The sequence below is a fragment of the Odocoileus virginianus genome, chromosome 3 (assembly GCF_023699985.2).
Source record: "Odocoileus virginianus isolate 20LAN1187 ecotype Illinois chromosome 3, Ovbor_1.2, whole genome shotgun sequence".
Classification (NCBI taxonomy): Eukaryota; Metazoa; Chordata; class Mammalia; order Artiodactyla; family Cervidae; genus Odocoileus; species Odocoileus virginianus.
This window is the reverse complement of record NC_069676.1, coordinates 92,061,226-92,078,059: the sequence shown is the minus strand read 5'-3', so window position 1 is coordinate 92,078,059 and position 16,834 is coordinate 92,061,226. Positions and strand designations below refer to the sequence as shown.

At 34.7% G+C, this 16,834-nt stretch overlaps 1 protein-coding gene across 3 annotated transcripts in view; it reads left to right on the top strand.

Moving 5' to 3' along the window:
- CHD1 (chromodomain helicase DNA binding protein 1) overlaps positions 1-16,834 on the top strand; it is a 74,790-nt gene that overhangs the window by 45,001 nt on the left and 12,955 nt on the right. For 2 of the 3 annotated variants that reach the window (XM_070465855.1, XM_070465854.1), the window contains 13 exons: positions 1,390-1,538; positions 1,919-2,015; positions 2,131-2,226; positions 3,719-3,895; positions 7,760-7,920; positions 9,205-9,246; positions 9,934-10,064; positions 11,169-11,307; positions 11,524-11,674; positions 12,950-13,072; positions 13,876-14,004; positions 14,448-14,711; positions 15,065-15,205. In XM_070465855.1, the coding sequence (XP_070321956.1) occupies positions 1,390-1,538; positions 1,919-2,015; positions 2,131-2,226; positions 3,719-3,895; positions 7,760-7,920; positions 9,205-9,246; positions 9,934-10,064; positions 11,169-11,307; positions 11,524-11,674; positions 12,950-13,072; positions 13,876-14,004; positions 14,448-14,711; positions 15,065-15,205 (1,800 nt within the window). The remainder of the gene's footprint in view (positions 1-1,389; positions 1,539-1,918; positions 2,016-2,130; positions 2,227-3,718; positions 3,896-7,759; positions 7,921-9,204; positions 9,247-9,933; positions 10,065-11,168; positions 11,308-11,523; positions 11,675-12,949; positions 13,073-13,875; positions 14,005-14,447; positions 14,712-15,064; positions 15,206-16,834) is intronic. The other variant, XM_070465856.1, reaches the window with a different exon arrangement.

The window sequence follows — 16,834 nt, the reverse complement described above, 5'->3', positions numbered from 1 at the left end:
GGAGTTTCAACTTCAACATCAGTCCTTCCAATGAATATTCAGGATTGATTTCCTTTAGGATGGAATGGTTGGATCTCCTTGCTGTCCAAGGGACTCTCAAGAGTTTCTCCAACACCACAGTTCAAAAACATCAATTCTTCAGTGATCAGTTTTCTTTATAGTCCAACTCTCACATCCATACACGACCACTGAAAAAACCATAGCTTTGACTAGATGGACCTTTGTCGGCAAAGTAATGTCTCTCTCTGCTTTTTAATATGCTGTCTAGGTTAGTCATAACTTTCCTTCCAAGGAGTGAGCATCTTTTAATTTCATGGCTGCAGTCACCATCTGCAGTGACTTTGGAGCCCAAAAAATAAAGTCTGACACTGTTTCCCCATCTATTTACCATGAAGTGTTGGGGCTAGATGCCAAGATCTTAGTTTTCTGAATGTTGACTTTTAAGCCAACTTTTTCACTCTCCTCTTCCACTTTCATCAAGAAGCTCTTTAGTTCTTCATGTTCTGCATTAAGGGTGGTGTCATCTGCATATCTGAGGATATTGATATTTCTCCCAGCAGTCTTGATTCCAGCTTGTGCTTCTTCCAGCCCAGCATTTCTCATGATGTACTCTGCATATAAGTTAAATAAGCAGGGTGACAATATACAGCCTTGACGTACTCCTTTCCCTATCTGGAACTATTTAGACTCAAGATAAATTTAAAACAGTTTAAAAAAATCATTTGAAAGACTTAAAGGGCACAGAATAATTTTTCATTGTGCCAGAATGTCCAGCTTAATGAAGAATACATAACATTCCAGGTCCCAGTGCTCTAAATGCTGGTGAGCCCTAGTCACTGTGAAAACTACCCAGTGCTCTAAATGCTGGTGAGCCCTAGTCACTGTGAAAACTAACAGTGGTTCCATAAATTTTCAAGATACCCTGAATGGTGATATTGTGTGATATAGAACCACTGACTTTGAGAAGCGAAGCAAAATCACTACACATTGAGTTTTGTCTTTTGCAAAGCTTTTTGTTGTTAATTGCAGAGCTTCATCATTAACTTGAAAAGTGACTTGTGGAATTTTGGATCATATAGAATGATGAAACAATCAAAATTAAGGAAACTGGTATAAGTTTGTCCTAAGTTTACCACCACCCCCTTCCCCAGCTGAAATATAATTTAAAAAATTACTGACATTTCTTTAAAAAAAGAAAAAGCAAACTGACCAAAATATAAGGAAGGACATAGTCTCAATCTTTAAATTGAGGAAGCTTTTTTGCTTATGACCAGTGATAATGTCACGTTGGCTGAATTTCAGACTCTGTAACCAGTATTTGGGCATTTAACATTAGCAGAACAAATCCTTATTACTGTACTTTAAGTTTCATCGTGTGTATCTTTACAGGTGAATATTTATCGTCTGGTTACAAAGGGATCAGTTGAAGAGGATATTCTTGAAAGGGCCAAAAAGAAGATGGTTTTAGATCATCTTGTGATTCAAAGAATGGACACAACTGGGAAGACAGTACTACACACAGGTTCTGCCCCTTCAAGGTAGTTACTTTCCTTTAAAAAAAAAAAGCTGTTACATAATCATACTATGCTCATTTTTTCCCAAAATGTTACATAGTGTAAGCAGATCACTGAAGTACTATGTTTGGTGGTGTTTTATTTTTCAAAGCACTGAGCTAATTCCCAGTCAATGTCATACATCCAGTGAGTGCATGGTTTCACCATTCTAGTTTTGTAATCTTGGGGGAAAGCCCTAGGCTTCAAGTTCTTTAGTTTTAAGTGTACTAGTAACCTTTCACTTATCTAACTATGTCACATTAACTGTTATAAAGGTGACTATGCCAATAACTCATGAAAGTGCTATATAAGTGTTAAATTTGTGACTGTTAGTGTTAAGTAATTTTTGTTTTTCCTAATTTTAGTTCTACTCCTTTCAATAAAGAAGAGTTATCAGCCATTTTAAAGTTTGGTGCTGAGGAACTTTTTAAGGAGCCTGAAGGAGAAGAACAAGAGCCCCAGGTAAAGAAAAAAAAAAAAACTTGTCTCAAAATGTCATTTTTAAAACTATAAATGTAAAATGTATATATCTTAAAACATAATAAAACATATTTAAAGTAAAGATTTCTTTTTCTAGGAAATGGATATAGATGAAATCTTGAAGAGGGCTGAAACTCATGAAAATGAAGCAGGACCTTTAACTGTAGGAGATGAATTACTTTCTCAGTTCAAGGTAGATTTTTTTAAAATTTTTTTTCATAATTATATAAATGGCGAAGGTGGGATTTTTCTTTTGTCACTTAGTGTTTTATTCATCTTTTTTTTTAGGTGGGATCAGCAGGGTAATCTTAAAAAATCTTAACATCTTTGTCTTAAAATCTGCAATGATATATAAAAATTTTTCTTTCTTCTAGTGACATGATTTGAAATGTACCAGATCATTTTCATAACTGAAGACTTTTAGCTGGTTTTTATTGCAGCAGTTTTTGACATTAGATTAATTTAAGCATTATCCTAACTAAGAAAACACAAGTAAATCAGACAAAGTAAACAGTAATATTGATAGATACCCCTGGGTTAGGTGGTTTAGTTGCCAACTCATATCTGACTCTTGCAACCCCATGGACTGTAGCCTGCCAGGCTCCTCTGTCTATGGATTCTACTGGCAAGAAGACTGGAGTGGGTATTCATTCCATCCCTTCTTCAGGGGATCTTCCCGACCCAGGGATCAAACGTGGGTCTCCTGCATTGCGGACAGCTTCTTTACCAACTGAGCCCCCAGTGAAGCGCATCCCAGGTTAGGTGAGGGCCAACAAGATTGCAGGGAGTCCTGAAGCAATGTAAGTCAGCCGTCCTTAGAGTAAGGTGTGCACCAGATGTTTAGTGTAAAGAAGCAGATTTCTCTACATCCTAGCCATTTTCCACAAGCTGAGGTGTTTAAGGATCAATTAATATTGTTCCTTCATTCAGCAAATACTTACTGAGTACCTGCAATGTGCCACACACACAGAGCAATTACCTGTTATCTTTAATGTACCTGTTTTGGCAGTTAACCTTAAAGAGTGCTTTCTGTATACCAAACTCTGCACACTTCTCTAAATGTATTGTTATTTAATTCTCACAAAAATTGGTGTGCTGTTACTAGCTCTCCTTTTTTAGAGATGAAGAAACTAGCGCTTCGGGAACCTAAATAAATTTATCTATGGTCTCAGAGCTCCTTGTGTCTTGTCATCAGCTCTTCAAGTACTTTTTTTATGATCGTAAAAATAAGAATATTGGGTTGTTTTGCAACAGTTTGTGGTTAATGAGCTGGTATGGTAATTACTACAGAAAGTGATTTAGCATGATACTTTATAAATTTGTTGTTACTCTGTTAACTTCATCTAGTTCTATATAGTAATAATTTTGTTGATCAGCAGGGCAAAAGAGAATCATTCCTGGAAGATAGTTCTTAGAAGTCATTTGGTTTGATCTACTCTGACCTCATAAAGAAATAAACTTAGTAACCAAAAAAAAAAGAAAGAAATAAACTTAGTTTAGCAATCATATTTGGTTTAACCCATAGTCATATTCATTATCCTAGGACTATTTTTTTTTTTTATCCTAGAACTATTTAAGTTATCTTATTCTGATATGCTTCGTCCTTCCTGCTAAGAAAGAAAAAATGTAATTTAAGAATGAATTGTTCTTTAATTTTATTCTGCTAAAATTCTGGAATTTATCAGGTTGCCAACTTTTCAAATATGGATGAGGATGATATTGAGCTGGAGCCTGAAAGAAATTCAAAGAACTGGGAAGAAATCATTCCTGAAGAGCAAAGAAGACGATTAGAAGAAGAAGAAAGACAAAAGGAACTTGAAGAAATTTATATGCTCCCCAGAATGAGAAACTGTGCAAAACAGGTGACTTTTTAATTTAAAAGCTGTTTCTGTATTATAAAGAGTATTTACACCTGGACTATCTTTTTTATGAGAAATATTGGTGCTTCTTTTCTTCTAAAGACTTCATCGGATTTAATAATGCTTGTCTCATAAAATGAGTTGGAAAGTGTTCCTTCTTAACTATAACATAAATTTTATAAATATACAACTATCAATATATTTTATGAATGAGTATAGTTGGTTGTTTCAAGAAATTTGTTCATTTTATCCAAGTTGTTGAGTTTATGGGCATAAAGTTATTCATAATAATTCCCTCTTAACTATCCTTTTGGTGTTTATAGGATATTTAGTGATTTCCCTTTTTTTTTCATTCTGTTAACGAAATTAAGACACTTACTCCTTTTAAGAAAAGTTATAACCAACCTAGACAGCATATTAAAAAGCAAAGACATTACTTTACCAACAAAGGTCCATCTAGTCAAGGCTATGGATGTGAGAGTTGAACTATAAAGAAAGCTGAGTGCTGAAGAATTGGTGCTGTTGAACTGTGGTGTTGGAGAAGACTCTTGATAGTCCCTTGGACAGCAAGGAGATCCAACCAGTCCATCCTAAAGGAAATCAGTCCTGAATATTCATTGGAAGGACTGAGGTTGAAGTTGAAACTCCAATACTTTGGCCACTTGATGCGAAGAACTGACTCATTGGAAAGACCCTGATGCTGGGAAAGATTGAAGGCAGGAGGAGAAGGGGACGACAAAGGATGGGATGGTTGGATGGCATCACTGTTTCGATGGACATGGGTTTGAGTAAACTCCGGGAGTTAGTGGTGGACAGGGAGGCCTGGCATGCTGAGGTCCATGGGGTCGCAAAGAGCTGGACACAAATGAGTGACTGAACTGAATTGATAGGCATTTTTTTTCTTGATCATTCTAGGTAGAGGTTAATTTTATTCATCTTTCCAAAAAGCCACCTTTTGGTTTTATTTTTTAATTTTCTGTTTTAAGTTTCATTGTGTTTAATTCTGTGTGTTTTTTCTTTCTTTTTTTCTTTTGCTCTCCTTTTAAGTATCTAAAGATAAAAGCTTAGATCATGAAGACTTTCCTTTTCTAATATTAGCATTTTTTTTAAGGTCCTGCTTTTTCTGTACCTCGTGAGTTTATGTATTTATGGCTGTGCTGGGTCTTTGTTGCTGCTTGGGCTTGTCTTCCCCCCAGTTGCAGTTCGCGGGCTTCTCATTGTGGTGGCTTCTCTTGTGGACCACAGGCTCCAGGGTGCTTGGGCTTCGGGAGTTGTGCCACTTGGCCCATTGCAAGTGGAATCATCTTGGACCTGTGCCCCGTGCATTGGTAGACATAAACTCTGGACTACCAAGGAGTCCCAGCATTAGCATTTAATGCTGCAAACTTCCATTAACCACTGCCTTTCTGAATCTCCTAAATTTTGATATTTGTTGTAATCTCATTTTCATTTATTTCAGAATACTTTCTGATATCTTTTGTGACTTCCTCTGTAACCCATAGGTTTTTTTTCTTTTTTTTTTAATTTACTTTTATTAATTGGAGGCTAATTACTTTACAATATTGTAGTGGTTTTTGCCATACATTGACATGAATCAGCCATGGATTTACATGTATTCCCCCTCCTGATCTCCCCTCCCGCCTCCCTCCCCATCCCATCCCTCTGGGTCTTCCCAGTGCACCAGCCCTGAGCACTTGTCTATAAAACACTGATGAAAGAAATCAAAGAAGACACGAATAGATGCAGAAATATACCGTGTTCATGGATTGGAAGACTCAATATTGTGAAAATGGCTATACTACCCAAAGCAATCTATAGATTCAATGCAATCCCTATCAAGCTACCAACGGTATTTTTCACAGAACTAGAACAAATAATTTCACAATTTGTATGGAAATACAAAAAACCTCGAATAGCCAAAGCAATCTTGAGAAAGAAGAATGCAACTGGAGGAATCAACCTGCCTGACTTCAGGCTCTACTACAAAGCCACAGTCATCAAGATAGTATGGTACTGGCACAAAGACAGAAATATAGATCAGTGGAACAGAATTGAAAGCCCAGAGATAAATCCACGTACCTATGGACACCTTATCTTTGACAAAGGAGGCAAGGATATACAATGGAAAAAAGACAGCCTCTTTAACAAGTGGTGCTGGGAAAACTGGTCAACCACTTGTAAACGAATGAAGCTAGAACACCTAACACCATACACAAAAATAAACTCAAAATGGGTTAAAGATCTAAACATAAGACCAGAAACTGTAAAACTCCTAGAGGAGAACATAGGCAAAACACTCTCCGACATAAATCACAGCAGGATCCTCTGTGATCCACCTCCCATAATATTAGAAATAAAAGCAAAAATAAACAAATGGGACCTAATTAAACTTGAAAGCTTTTGCATAGGTTTTTTAAGAAGTGTGTTGTTTCGTTTTCAGATATTTGGGGGATTTTTCCAGGTATCTTCATTGTTGATTTCTAGTTTAATTCTCTTATGGTCAGAGAACATACCTTGTATGATATGAATTTTTAGAAATCTGTTGGTGTTTATTTTATGGCTCAAATGAACAGAACGTTAGATTTTTAAATAATGGTAGCAGTGCCATGCCAAGCTATATTGGGTCCTGTGGCAAGAGGAAAAACTTTAGTGCCTTTGCATTAGCTTCTGCTTTTTTAGAATACTGTTTTATTTCAGGATTATGTCTTGATTGTTGAATTTTTTGTTATCTCCTTAAATTTTGAGTCTGAGGCAAATGAACACACCCCAGACTGTGCCCTGCCAGTTTTTGGTTTTTCTTTTCCTACAAATATATTAGGTCTGCTGTGTCCTCAGTTCTGTAGGTGAGAATGATCTGGCCAGGCTTCCTGACTATCCCCTCAAAGATGACTCTGTCTTTCTCCAGGCCTTCACCCTGAAGGAAAATTTTCTCTAATCTCGAGCCCCATTTCCAGTCTTTCTCATGACCACCTGGTGAAAGTTGGTGGAGGTTTGTGGAGAAGTGCCTGCGAGTAGGTGCAGGTTCTCCCTGTGTTTTTTGTCCCCAGGAATCCTCTCTTCTCACAGTAGCTCAGTCTTTAGCAAATGTTAGCTGACTTTTCTCTTACCTTCTTGTATGGTACTTGATGTTTACCACTCATCCTCTTCACAAGTAAGCCAGTATTCGAGTTCTACCTCTTATAATCTGTATTTCCTTACTTTTAGCCTATTGATTGCCTTGTGATCTGATGTGTGTAATAGAAATTAATGTTTTGTAGATTAGATTTTTTTACCTTTGCAATAAAGATGACTTTATTGGCAAGTATTCCTTTTCATTTCTGCTATCAGAAAAAATGTCTAGGAATGATGTTGCTGGGTTAGCAGAATGACCATTTTTAAGATGTTTGATACAATATCAAATTGCCCTCTGTTGTATGAATACCCATCAGAGGTGTTTGACTATCTTGTTTTTCTTTACCAGTACCAATATTGGCTAGTATTAATAAGTTAATATTAGTCAAGTTGATGGATTAACTACTTAATTACACTGCATTGTTACTTTAATTCACATTTTAAAAAATATACCAAGAGGTTGTATAATTCTGTTTGTTATTTGATTAATCACTGTTAATAACCTTTCACATATTTTTACAAAAGGACAATGAATATTTTCCTGCTGTTTTACTAGAATGTTCTAAGCATTAAGACTATTAATATAACTCTTTGACATTAATCTGTATTTTGGGGTTTTTTTTTGCTTTTTAATTTTGTTTATAGAATATTTTTGATATGTACTTGTTAATTTTGTCAATCATAATGCTTTCATTGCTCTTAAAACAGAAGCCTGCTTTACCTAAACTTGGGCAAAATTTTGTTTTCAAATTCCAGATTAGCTTCAATGGAAGTGAAGGGAGGCGCAGTAGAAGTAGGAGATACTCTGGATCTGATAGTGATTCAATTTCAGAAAGAAAAAGGCCAAAGAAACGTGGAAGACCACGAACTATCCCTCGGGAAAATATTAAAGGATTTAGTGATGCAGAAATTCGGCGGTAAGATGACATAAGACCATTTTTACTTCAGCTTGGTTTTAGTAGTGGGTGAAATTAAAACAAATTCCACAAAATATAAAGTTTTAGAAGAGGCTGATATAAGTTTGTGGGGATTGGGTGGTTCTGATTTTGGTTGTTCATTGTAACTATGAGTCAAAAATGAGTTTGGCATCTAATCTTTGCTGTGTTATTTATTGTTACTCTATTTGGACTGCTAAATTATTTTGGTTTTATTAATATGGTTCAGAATAGTGGTCCTTTTGAATAATGAATGTATACTTCGATACATTATTTATTAAAAATTCTCACTGTGTATGACTCCCAACATTACTGTTTATGTGGGAGTAATTTAGTTCCATATTTTTCTAGTTTTTTTATGCTGGGGTGATTGTTTTTTTGAAAATAACCATGTTAAAAGTGTTTGATATGTCCAAATAGGAACTGAGGTAAGGTTGGCCTTTCAGATAAATTGTAGTTTTATTTCAAAATGTATTTATATATATATATATATATATACACAGCTTTATTTACGGAGGATGGGATAATAGCTTATTTTGTTTATGTAATATTTTTGTGTATGAAATTTGTGAAAGGTTTTTCATTGTTGTATTTTGAGAGTTTGATGTTTCTTTCATACTATTGTAACTCATTTCTTTTAAATCATAGACCTGTCTGATAAAGTTTTTCCTCATTTTTTTCTACCAGAAAACTAAATATATTGTTAGATTTTATTTAGGGTACTTTTATGGCCACCTGATTTGCTGGACTTTCTGTCTTTAGTTGAAGAGGCAATGCAACTTCTACTTTTCCTGGATATTTTCCCTCATCCATCAACCACTTGGGTAGCTTTGTTCCTAAGTAATACTTATTTTTCCACTGTTGGTAGAATGCCATATATATGATTTAAAACTATATTCAGTAAATTTTTATCAACACTTGAAATGTGAGGAGGTGTAATATTGATTGAGAATTCTGGAGACACTTCCTCTGATAGCCTTGACCCTTTTTTGTCTTGTGAAAATAATAAAGTAATTTCTAAAATAAAATTTAGCTTCTATTGTTTTATTTATATTGGTTTCTAAATATTATCCTGGGTGTTAAAATATGTCTTATCTTTATTGGTACCTAACCTTTTAACATTTTGATTCTAGCATAGATTATTCATTTTTGTTAGTAATAGTGCCTTGAATTATTGATAATATTTACACTAACAAGTATTATTTCTGTATATCTGTTTTGTAACAAATAGTAAAGCCCACATTTAAACCAATTATTTTCTGTTAGGTTTATCAAGAGCTACAAGAAATTTGGTGGCCCTCTGGAAAGGTAAATACATTTGTCATTCTTAGTGGAATTACAGAATGTGTTGCATGCTGTCAGTTTTATTTATACTATTCTTAAATTTTCTGCAACAGGTTTTTACAAAATTAGCCTGTAGAAAGCAAATTTCAAAGAGATTTTTTAAAGTGTTTTAGTACTATCCTTAATTCTTTCTAGTCTCTAAAATTTTATCTACAAATGTTTTCTATAAAATACATGGTCTATAAAACATTTGCATTTTTATAATTGTAAAGTACTTTTCAAATGCTTTTTCATACCTTTTCCTTACAATCTTATAAAAATAGCAGATTCATCCAGAAAGAAGCTAAATTGCTAACCTAGCCTTTGACTTCAGAGACCAATTTTATCAGTTATTCTCAATAACTGCTGTAACTACTATCCCAAGTATAGAGTTGCAGAGACTCAAATTGGTTTAATTCTATTTTTCTCCCCCAAACTCCACCTTAAAATAGGGATATTTTCTATTTTATTTTGAGAGGACCTGTATGAAGTTACAATGGTATACTTATATAATTATTTTAGATGAAGAAAAAAATGTTTTGAACATTTATCATTATTCATATTATCTGCTTATTGTGTAGTAATAAAAAAATTATAGAACTTTACTCTTATGTATCTTAAACGGCTTCATTTTCTCTGCATTTACCTGAAAGTTGTATTATTTTATTATAGATTAGATGCTATTGCTCGAGATGCTGAATTAGTCGATAAGTCAGAGACAGACCTCAGACGACTAGGAGAATTGGTACATAATGGTTGCATTAAAGCTTTAAAGGACAACTCTTCAGGAACAGAACGAACAGGTGATATTAAAATGAAAGTGATTTAAAGAGAGATAAATGAAATTGTTGAAATCTGCTTTTATTGAATTTGGTTGATAGCATGTCTTAAGTTACCTATTTATTAATCTTAAAAGATGCTTTACAAAACAAAGTAAGGCCATTTCCAGGTAATAGAAAATGGGTAACATAACTGTATTTTTGAAGGCAATAGAAACTCTCTGCCTGGTATATTATCTTGCTGAGAGGTAACATCAGAAATTGTTAGTTCTACTATATTTTTAGTATGCATGCAAAGTCACTTCAGTTGTGTCCGACTTTGCAACCCTGTGGACTGTAGCCCGCCAGGCTTCTCTGTCCATGGGATTCTCCAAGCAGTACTGGAGTGGGTTGCCATGCCCTCCTCCAGGGGATCTTCCCGACCCAGAAGTCAAACTCATGTCTCTTATGTCTCCTGCATTGGCAGGTGGGTTCTTTACTGTATTTTTAGTATAGTATAGATGAGATATTAGAAGTATACACATGTGATATTGGTTTTAACATAGTTACTTCATTATACTTTGTAATTTATCTTTCTAAATAAAAATAATTAGATAAGATTCAATAGTTAGATGTACTGAAAAAAAATCATACTGAAACTCATTTAGAATGACTGACATGTTAATCCCAGGTGGTGCAGTGGTAAAGAACCCACCTGCCAATGCAGGAGACTGGGGAGATGCAGGTTAGATTCCTGGATCAGAAAAGACCCCCTGGAGGAGGAAATGGCAACCCACTCCAGTATTCTTGCCTGAAAAATCTCATGCACAAAGGAGCCTGGCGGGCTACAGTCCAGAGTTGGGCATGATTGATAACTCAGCACAGCACAGTATATGTGTTTGCTGTAGTATGTGAAATGCTTTCTGTGAATCCTCTTATGCTATATTTTAATCACTAGTATGTAGTGAAAAGACTTGGAGTGAAATTTAAGGTTTGCCAGCAAGCCTCTCCCCTTAATGCAAATAAGTAATACTTAAAAATATAGGTAAATAAATAATACTACTTTTTTATATAAGTAATAACATACATTGCTTTGTATTTTATAGAATTATATATTTTATACTTTTTAATATTCTTTTCCAAATATAGGTGGTAGACTTGGAAAAGTAAAGGGCCCAACATTCCGAATATCAGGTGTACAGGTGAATGCCAAGCTGGTCATCTCCCATGAAGAAGAATTAATACCACTGCACAAATCCATTCCTTCAGATCCAGAAGAAAGAAAGCAGTAAGTTATTTTTTCCGTTGTAAAATACTTGTTACTCAATAATTTGGACATGAGTGTATGTTAAAAGTGGTTTTTATTCCATGGCCAGTTTGAATGAAATGTTTTTAAAAATAAAATAAAGCACCATCTTTTGAAGTTCTAATGATCAAATATGGTTTTCAAAATTTTTAATGAGGCAATTATAAACTTGACAGTGGTTGTTAACTTTAATGATAGGTATATCATCCCATGCCACACGAAGGCAGCTCATTTTGATATAGACTGGGGCAAAGAAGATGATTCCAATTTGTTAATTGGTATCTATGAATATGGATATGGAAGCTGGGAAATGATTAAAATGGATCCTGACCTCAGTCTGACACACAAGGTACTGAAATACTTGATTCTGTTGACCATTCTTGTTAAATTGAATTTTGCTTTTAAATTATGTTAGAAATAAAGTCAACTCAGGGTCAGGAAAGTTAGCTTTGTGATCTTGGCTTTTTTGGAATCTGGTTTTCATGAAGGGATTGAATTTAAATGATGTCTAGATTCTGCTTTACCTCTGAAATTTCATTTGTTATTTTCACAGCATCAGGTTAGAATGTAAGCCTCTCATTTAATCTTTAACTATCTATATTAATCAAGAGCAGAAAAGGATTGTTTTGTGTGTGTGTGTGTGTGTATTTAAATACCAGTGTTTAGGATTTTTGGTGATTTGATGCTATCACACTCGTTATGGGCTTCCCTGGTAACTCAACTAGTAAAGAATCTGCCTGCAGTTGAGGAGACCCCGGTTCAATTCCTTGGTCTGGAAGTTCCCCTCGAAGAGATAGGCTACAAACTCCAGTATACTTGGACTTCTTTGGTGGCTCAGATGGTAAAGAATCTGCCTGCAGTACGGGAGACCCGGGTTCAATCCCTGTGTTGGGAAGATCCCTTGGAGGAGGGCATGGCAACCCCACCCTAGTGTTCTTGCCTGGAAAATCCCCATAGACAGGAGACTGGCAGGCTACAGTTTGTGGGGTCGCGAAGAGCTGGACATGACTAAGCAGCACAGCACAGCACAGCACACACTCATACAATCATTTCTTCGCCTAGAATGGGAGACACTGGAGGCCTGCCCAGTTCTTATACTTTATCTTTTATATTTTACTTCTTCATGGACGAGGGGGAACCTTCAGCTATTTGTCATTTGCTACTATGAAGCAAAATTAGTTTATATTTTCATTGTAAAAGGTTTCTCACAGTGCCTGCTTTGGGTCTTCTTCTAGGTGGAAAATACTTTATATTCTAGGGATTTTTATATACTTCACAGTTAAATACACTGTTTAGAAGGAAGGAAATCTAAGAATACTATGATTTTAATAACACTGACTGCTAATATACCATTATATATTTGAAAGAAATTTCTAACCTCATAATGTGTAGTCTCTTTATGAATAGAGGGATAGTTTTCTTGTGTATTTAGAATTCATTTCCAGAGAAAGAAATCTTTGTGGCATAGGTATAAAAAATGTATTTTACATTCATTGTTGTTTAATCTTTCAAGAGTTATAACTTGCTAGCACATTATACATGTTTTCTATGAGAAGGCATTTTTAAATGATTATTTCTCATGTTATTTATTAAAGACAAGATGAAAAAATTAATTGCTTTTCAGATTCTTCCAGATGATCCTGATAAAAAGCCACAAGCAAAACAATTACAGACACGTGCAGACTACCTCATCAAATTACTTAGTAGAGATCTTGCAAAAAAAGAAGCTCAGAGGCTTTCTGGTGCAGTAAGTTAAAATACGATGCTTAAGGGCACTTTACTTTTGGATAAGGTAAACCTAGTTTACCCCATCACCCTAGATTCCTGTGGTTAACATGGGTTCATCAATGTGTTTATCTGTAATTTAGTAGCTTTGTTTGAATATGGTAGTATTTTGCCTAACTGATCTCAGCATTCAGGTTAAAACTCGACTGAGTCATGTCTTTCAGAAGAAGAATCTCTTTTTTCCTAGTATTTAGTATGGGAGCAACTTTTGGAGTGAAATGCGGTGTTTTTCGAGAGGTCAAGCCTCTGTTACTGGAGACAGGGCAGTAATTGGATTTGGAGACATTAGGCAGCTTAAGGAATAGGAAGTATTAAAGATCACCAAGCTTATTTATTGATTGTGCTCCACAGAAGAAGGAAAAAGGCAGTGAAAGAGAGGTGATTGGAAACTAAAGCAACCTTTGAAAGTTTACCTGTGACCACAGTGTTAATAACTACCTCTGTACTATTTCAAATAATTTCTAATGCTATCTCTGGTGGCATTGTTTAGCTGAAGATGATAATTTAGGATTGTGAACAGCCCTTCTACTTCTCTCTGCTCTTTTTTTTTTTTTAAGAATAATTACAGTTAGCATTTATTCAGATTAATTTGCATTTGATTAAGCTATATCACTTTTGTTGATAATTTCTAAGATTGGTGTAGCTTAGTACCAACAGATTAAGGATTGGGTAGGAGTGTCTATTCTTTTAGCTTAATTGATTTAGTATTTAAGATTTTTTAGTGGAATCTGTGGGGTTGGTGAGAATAAAAATAATTATTTTTAGGGAGGTTCAAAAAGGCGAAAAGCAAGAGGTAAGAAGAATAAAGCAATGAAGTCTATAAAAGTGAAAGAGGAAATAAAGAGTGATTCTTCTCCCTTGCCTTCAGAAAAGTCTGATGAAGATGATGATAAGGTAAGAATGTGTTTTGGAAAAGCAACCTGTTATATATAGAAAAGGGCACATGGCAAGTTTTCAGTATGCTTTACATTTGAAATTTGAATTTAGGCTTAAAATTTTACTTTTAGATACTGAAGTCCTTTTTTATAATTTGTTGTATAGTCTCATTTATAGAATAGAATTCTACCATCCAGTAGAATATCATATGTCACTAAAGGGAGAGAGCAAAGGTCCTTCCTTTTCAAACATTTGCCATTTGAAGACATTGTCTCATTTTGTTACAAATTTTGAATGGGATTGGCTTATCTTAGTTTTTATTGCATGTATCATTACTAATGGGATTCTGGATTATTTCTCTCAGAATCCACATACATGCAATCAGTAGTCATGCAAAGAAAAGAAATTAGTCTTTGTCAAGATTTGGTTAGTAATACATTGGCCATACTTGCACTTTTCAGGATGAAATCACTTCTGTGAAACATCCAAACAAAAAAGTTAAAACAGAAAGAGACAGTGAAGAAAAAACTGAGCCAGATGTTTGTATAAAGAAGGAACCAGAAGAAAAGAGGGAAGCAAAAGAAAAGGAAAATAAAAGAGAACTTAAAAGGGAGATAAAAGAAAAAGAGGATAAGAAAGATATAAAGGAAAAGGATTTTAAAGAGAAAAGAGAAAACAAAGTAAAAGAAGCTATACAGAAAGAAAAAGACATAAAAGAAGAAAAGGTATGCAAATCATAATATAAAATTTAGAAAGTTACACAATCAACATATTTACATTTTAGGAGAGTAAACTGCCTGTCAGCTCAGTTAATCTCAGTAACAGTTCTTTAAAAATACATATGCATATCTAGTAGAGTAGAAAACAGGTTTAAATCCTTTTTTAGATGCCTTACCTAGTAAGTAATATCATAGGATAGCTTTGTTTTTGGTTTCCCCAAGTGGAGAAAAGATAAAATAATACGTAAGGATGTTAAATGTGAATAAACTTTATAGACTGCAGTGAGAGTAAATTTTCTTCTGGAGGTGTCAATCACTCTTGCCTTTGTTGTTGTGTATTTGTTCTCTCTTTTCACCAGTTGAGTGAATCCAAGTCTGAAAGCAAGGAAAGATCTAAGAAATCCTCAGTGTCGGATGCTCCAGTCCACATCACCGCAAGTGGGGAACCAGTGCCCATAGCGGAAGAATCTGAAGAGCTGGATCAGAAGACATTCAGCATTGTAAGTAGCAAAGTTTCTGGTTATTGGAAAAAATGCCTGTAACATTTGAGTTTATATTGATCTTTTAAAACTTTAAATTTAGAAATGTATTTGAATTTGATAGTACTGCACTTCATAGTACTGGAGTTCTTACTGTTCTCTTGAACATGTCAGACAAGTTACAGGACGTTTTTACTTGCTCTTCCCTTTGTTTGAAATGGCTTACGCCTTCGTTTTCTTTAGGTATCTGCTCAAACATTATCCTTGTCTGAAATCTTATATAAGGTAGAAAGCTCCCTGCCATGTCTTTCTTTTTTTAAATCATAGTTGTCACCATTTTAAACACTATGTCTTGTTTATTTGTTTGCTCTATTCTCCTACTGGAGTACAAGCTCCATAAAAGCAGGGTCTTCATTTTATTTAATGCTCTATTTTCTGGGTCTAGAACAATGCCTAGAATATAGTATGTGTTCACCCTACAAGGGGCTTCCCAAGTGGTGCAGTGGTAAAGAATCTGCCTACCAGTTCAGGAGACACAAGAGATGCAGGTTCAATCCCTGGCTTGGAAAGATCCCCTGAAAAAGGAAATGGCAGCCCACTCCAGTATTCTTACCTGGATCCCAGGGACAGAGGAACCTGGCTGGCTATAGTCTGCAGCGTTGCAGAGTTGGATGCAACTGAGCATGCACCCACAGCAGAATATAAACTACCAAAATTGAACAAGAAATAGAAAATGTAGATAACAAATATGAATAACATAAAAATTAGATAAGAAATGTTTTCCCTTTTTTAAAAAGTCAGGCTTGGCTGAGTTCTAACTTTAACTAAAGAATACATAATTCCCAGTGTTTCCAGTGTTATTTAAATTATGCCTGACAAAAGATGGGAAGTTTCCCAACTGATGTGAAGAAATAGCTCAATAAAACAATAAAGTACTCAGAAACAAATTTTCACATATGAGGTAGACACCTGATTATAAGAAAGACCCTTCCCAGCAGGGATGTGAGGATTTCTGTTTTTCAAATAAATGGTGGCATTAGGTCAACTAAATACATCATCTGTAGTTGACCCATCCTTGCATACCCAGAAGTAACCCTACTTGCTACTCGTGGATGTAATTACTATAAAATTTAAAGTTGTTTTTGCATTTATATACAATAAAATTGTTCTGTAGTTTGGTTTTTAGCAATATTTTTAGTCTGGTTTTGGTATAAGGTTAATAGCTTTTATTACATAAATTGGACTTTATTGAATGGTACAGTTTTTGGTATGTTGTCCTTGTACTAACATTCTTGTGATATGTAGGCCGAGGAAAAAGATTGGTTTCTATCAAACACCCTGACATCCCTGACTACCTGCAATAGGATAACAGCAAAATTCATCATTAGCTACTTTGTTTTGTCCTAAGGAATTAGAAGAAGAGACAGTTTATACTTGTAGGTATATTGAAGTTATAGCTATGTAGTTTCTTTTACATTTTACAATGTAGTTTCTTTTACATTTTATTCTGTATTAGAGCCAATATAGAATATTAAGTTATCCTCTGAAATATTTTATCTTTTAACATTGAAACTGTTCAGAATGGTGTGCTACAGTGTAGAAAGTAACTTTTTTTAAAAAGTAAGTAAAGTCCAAGGCTTTTACTTACAC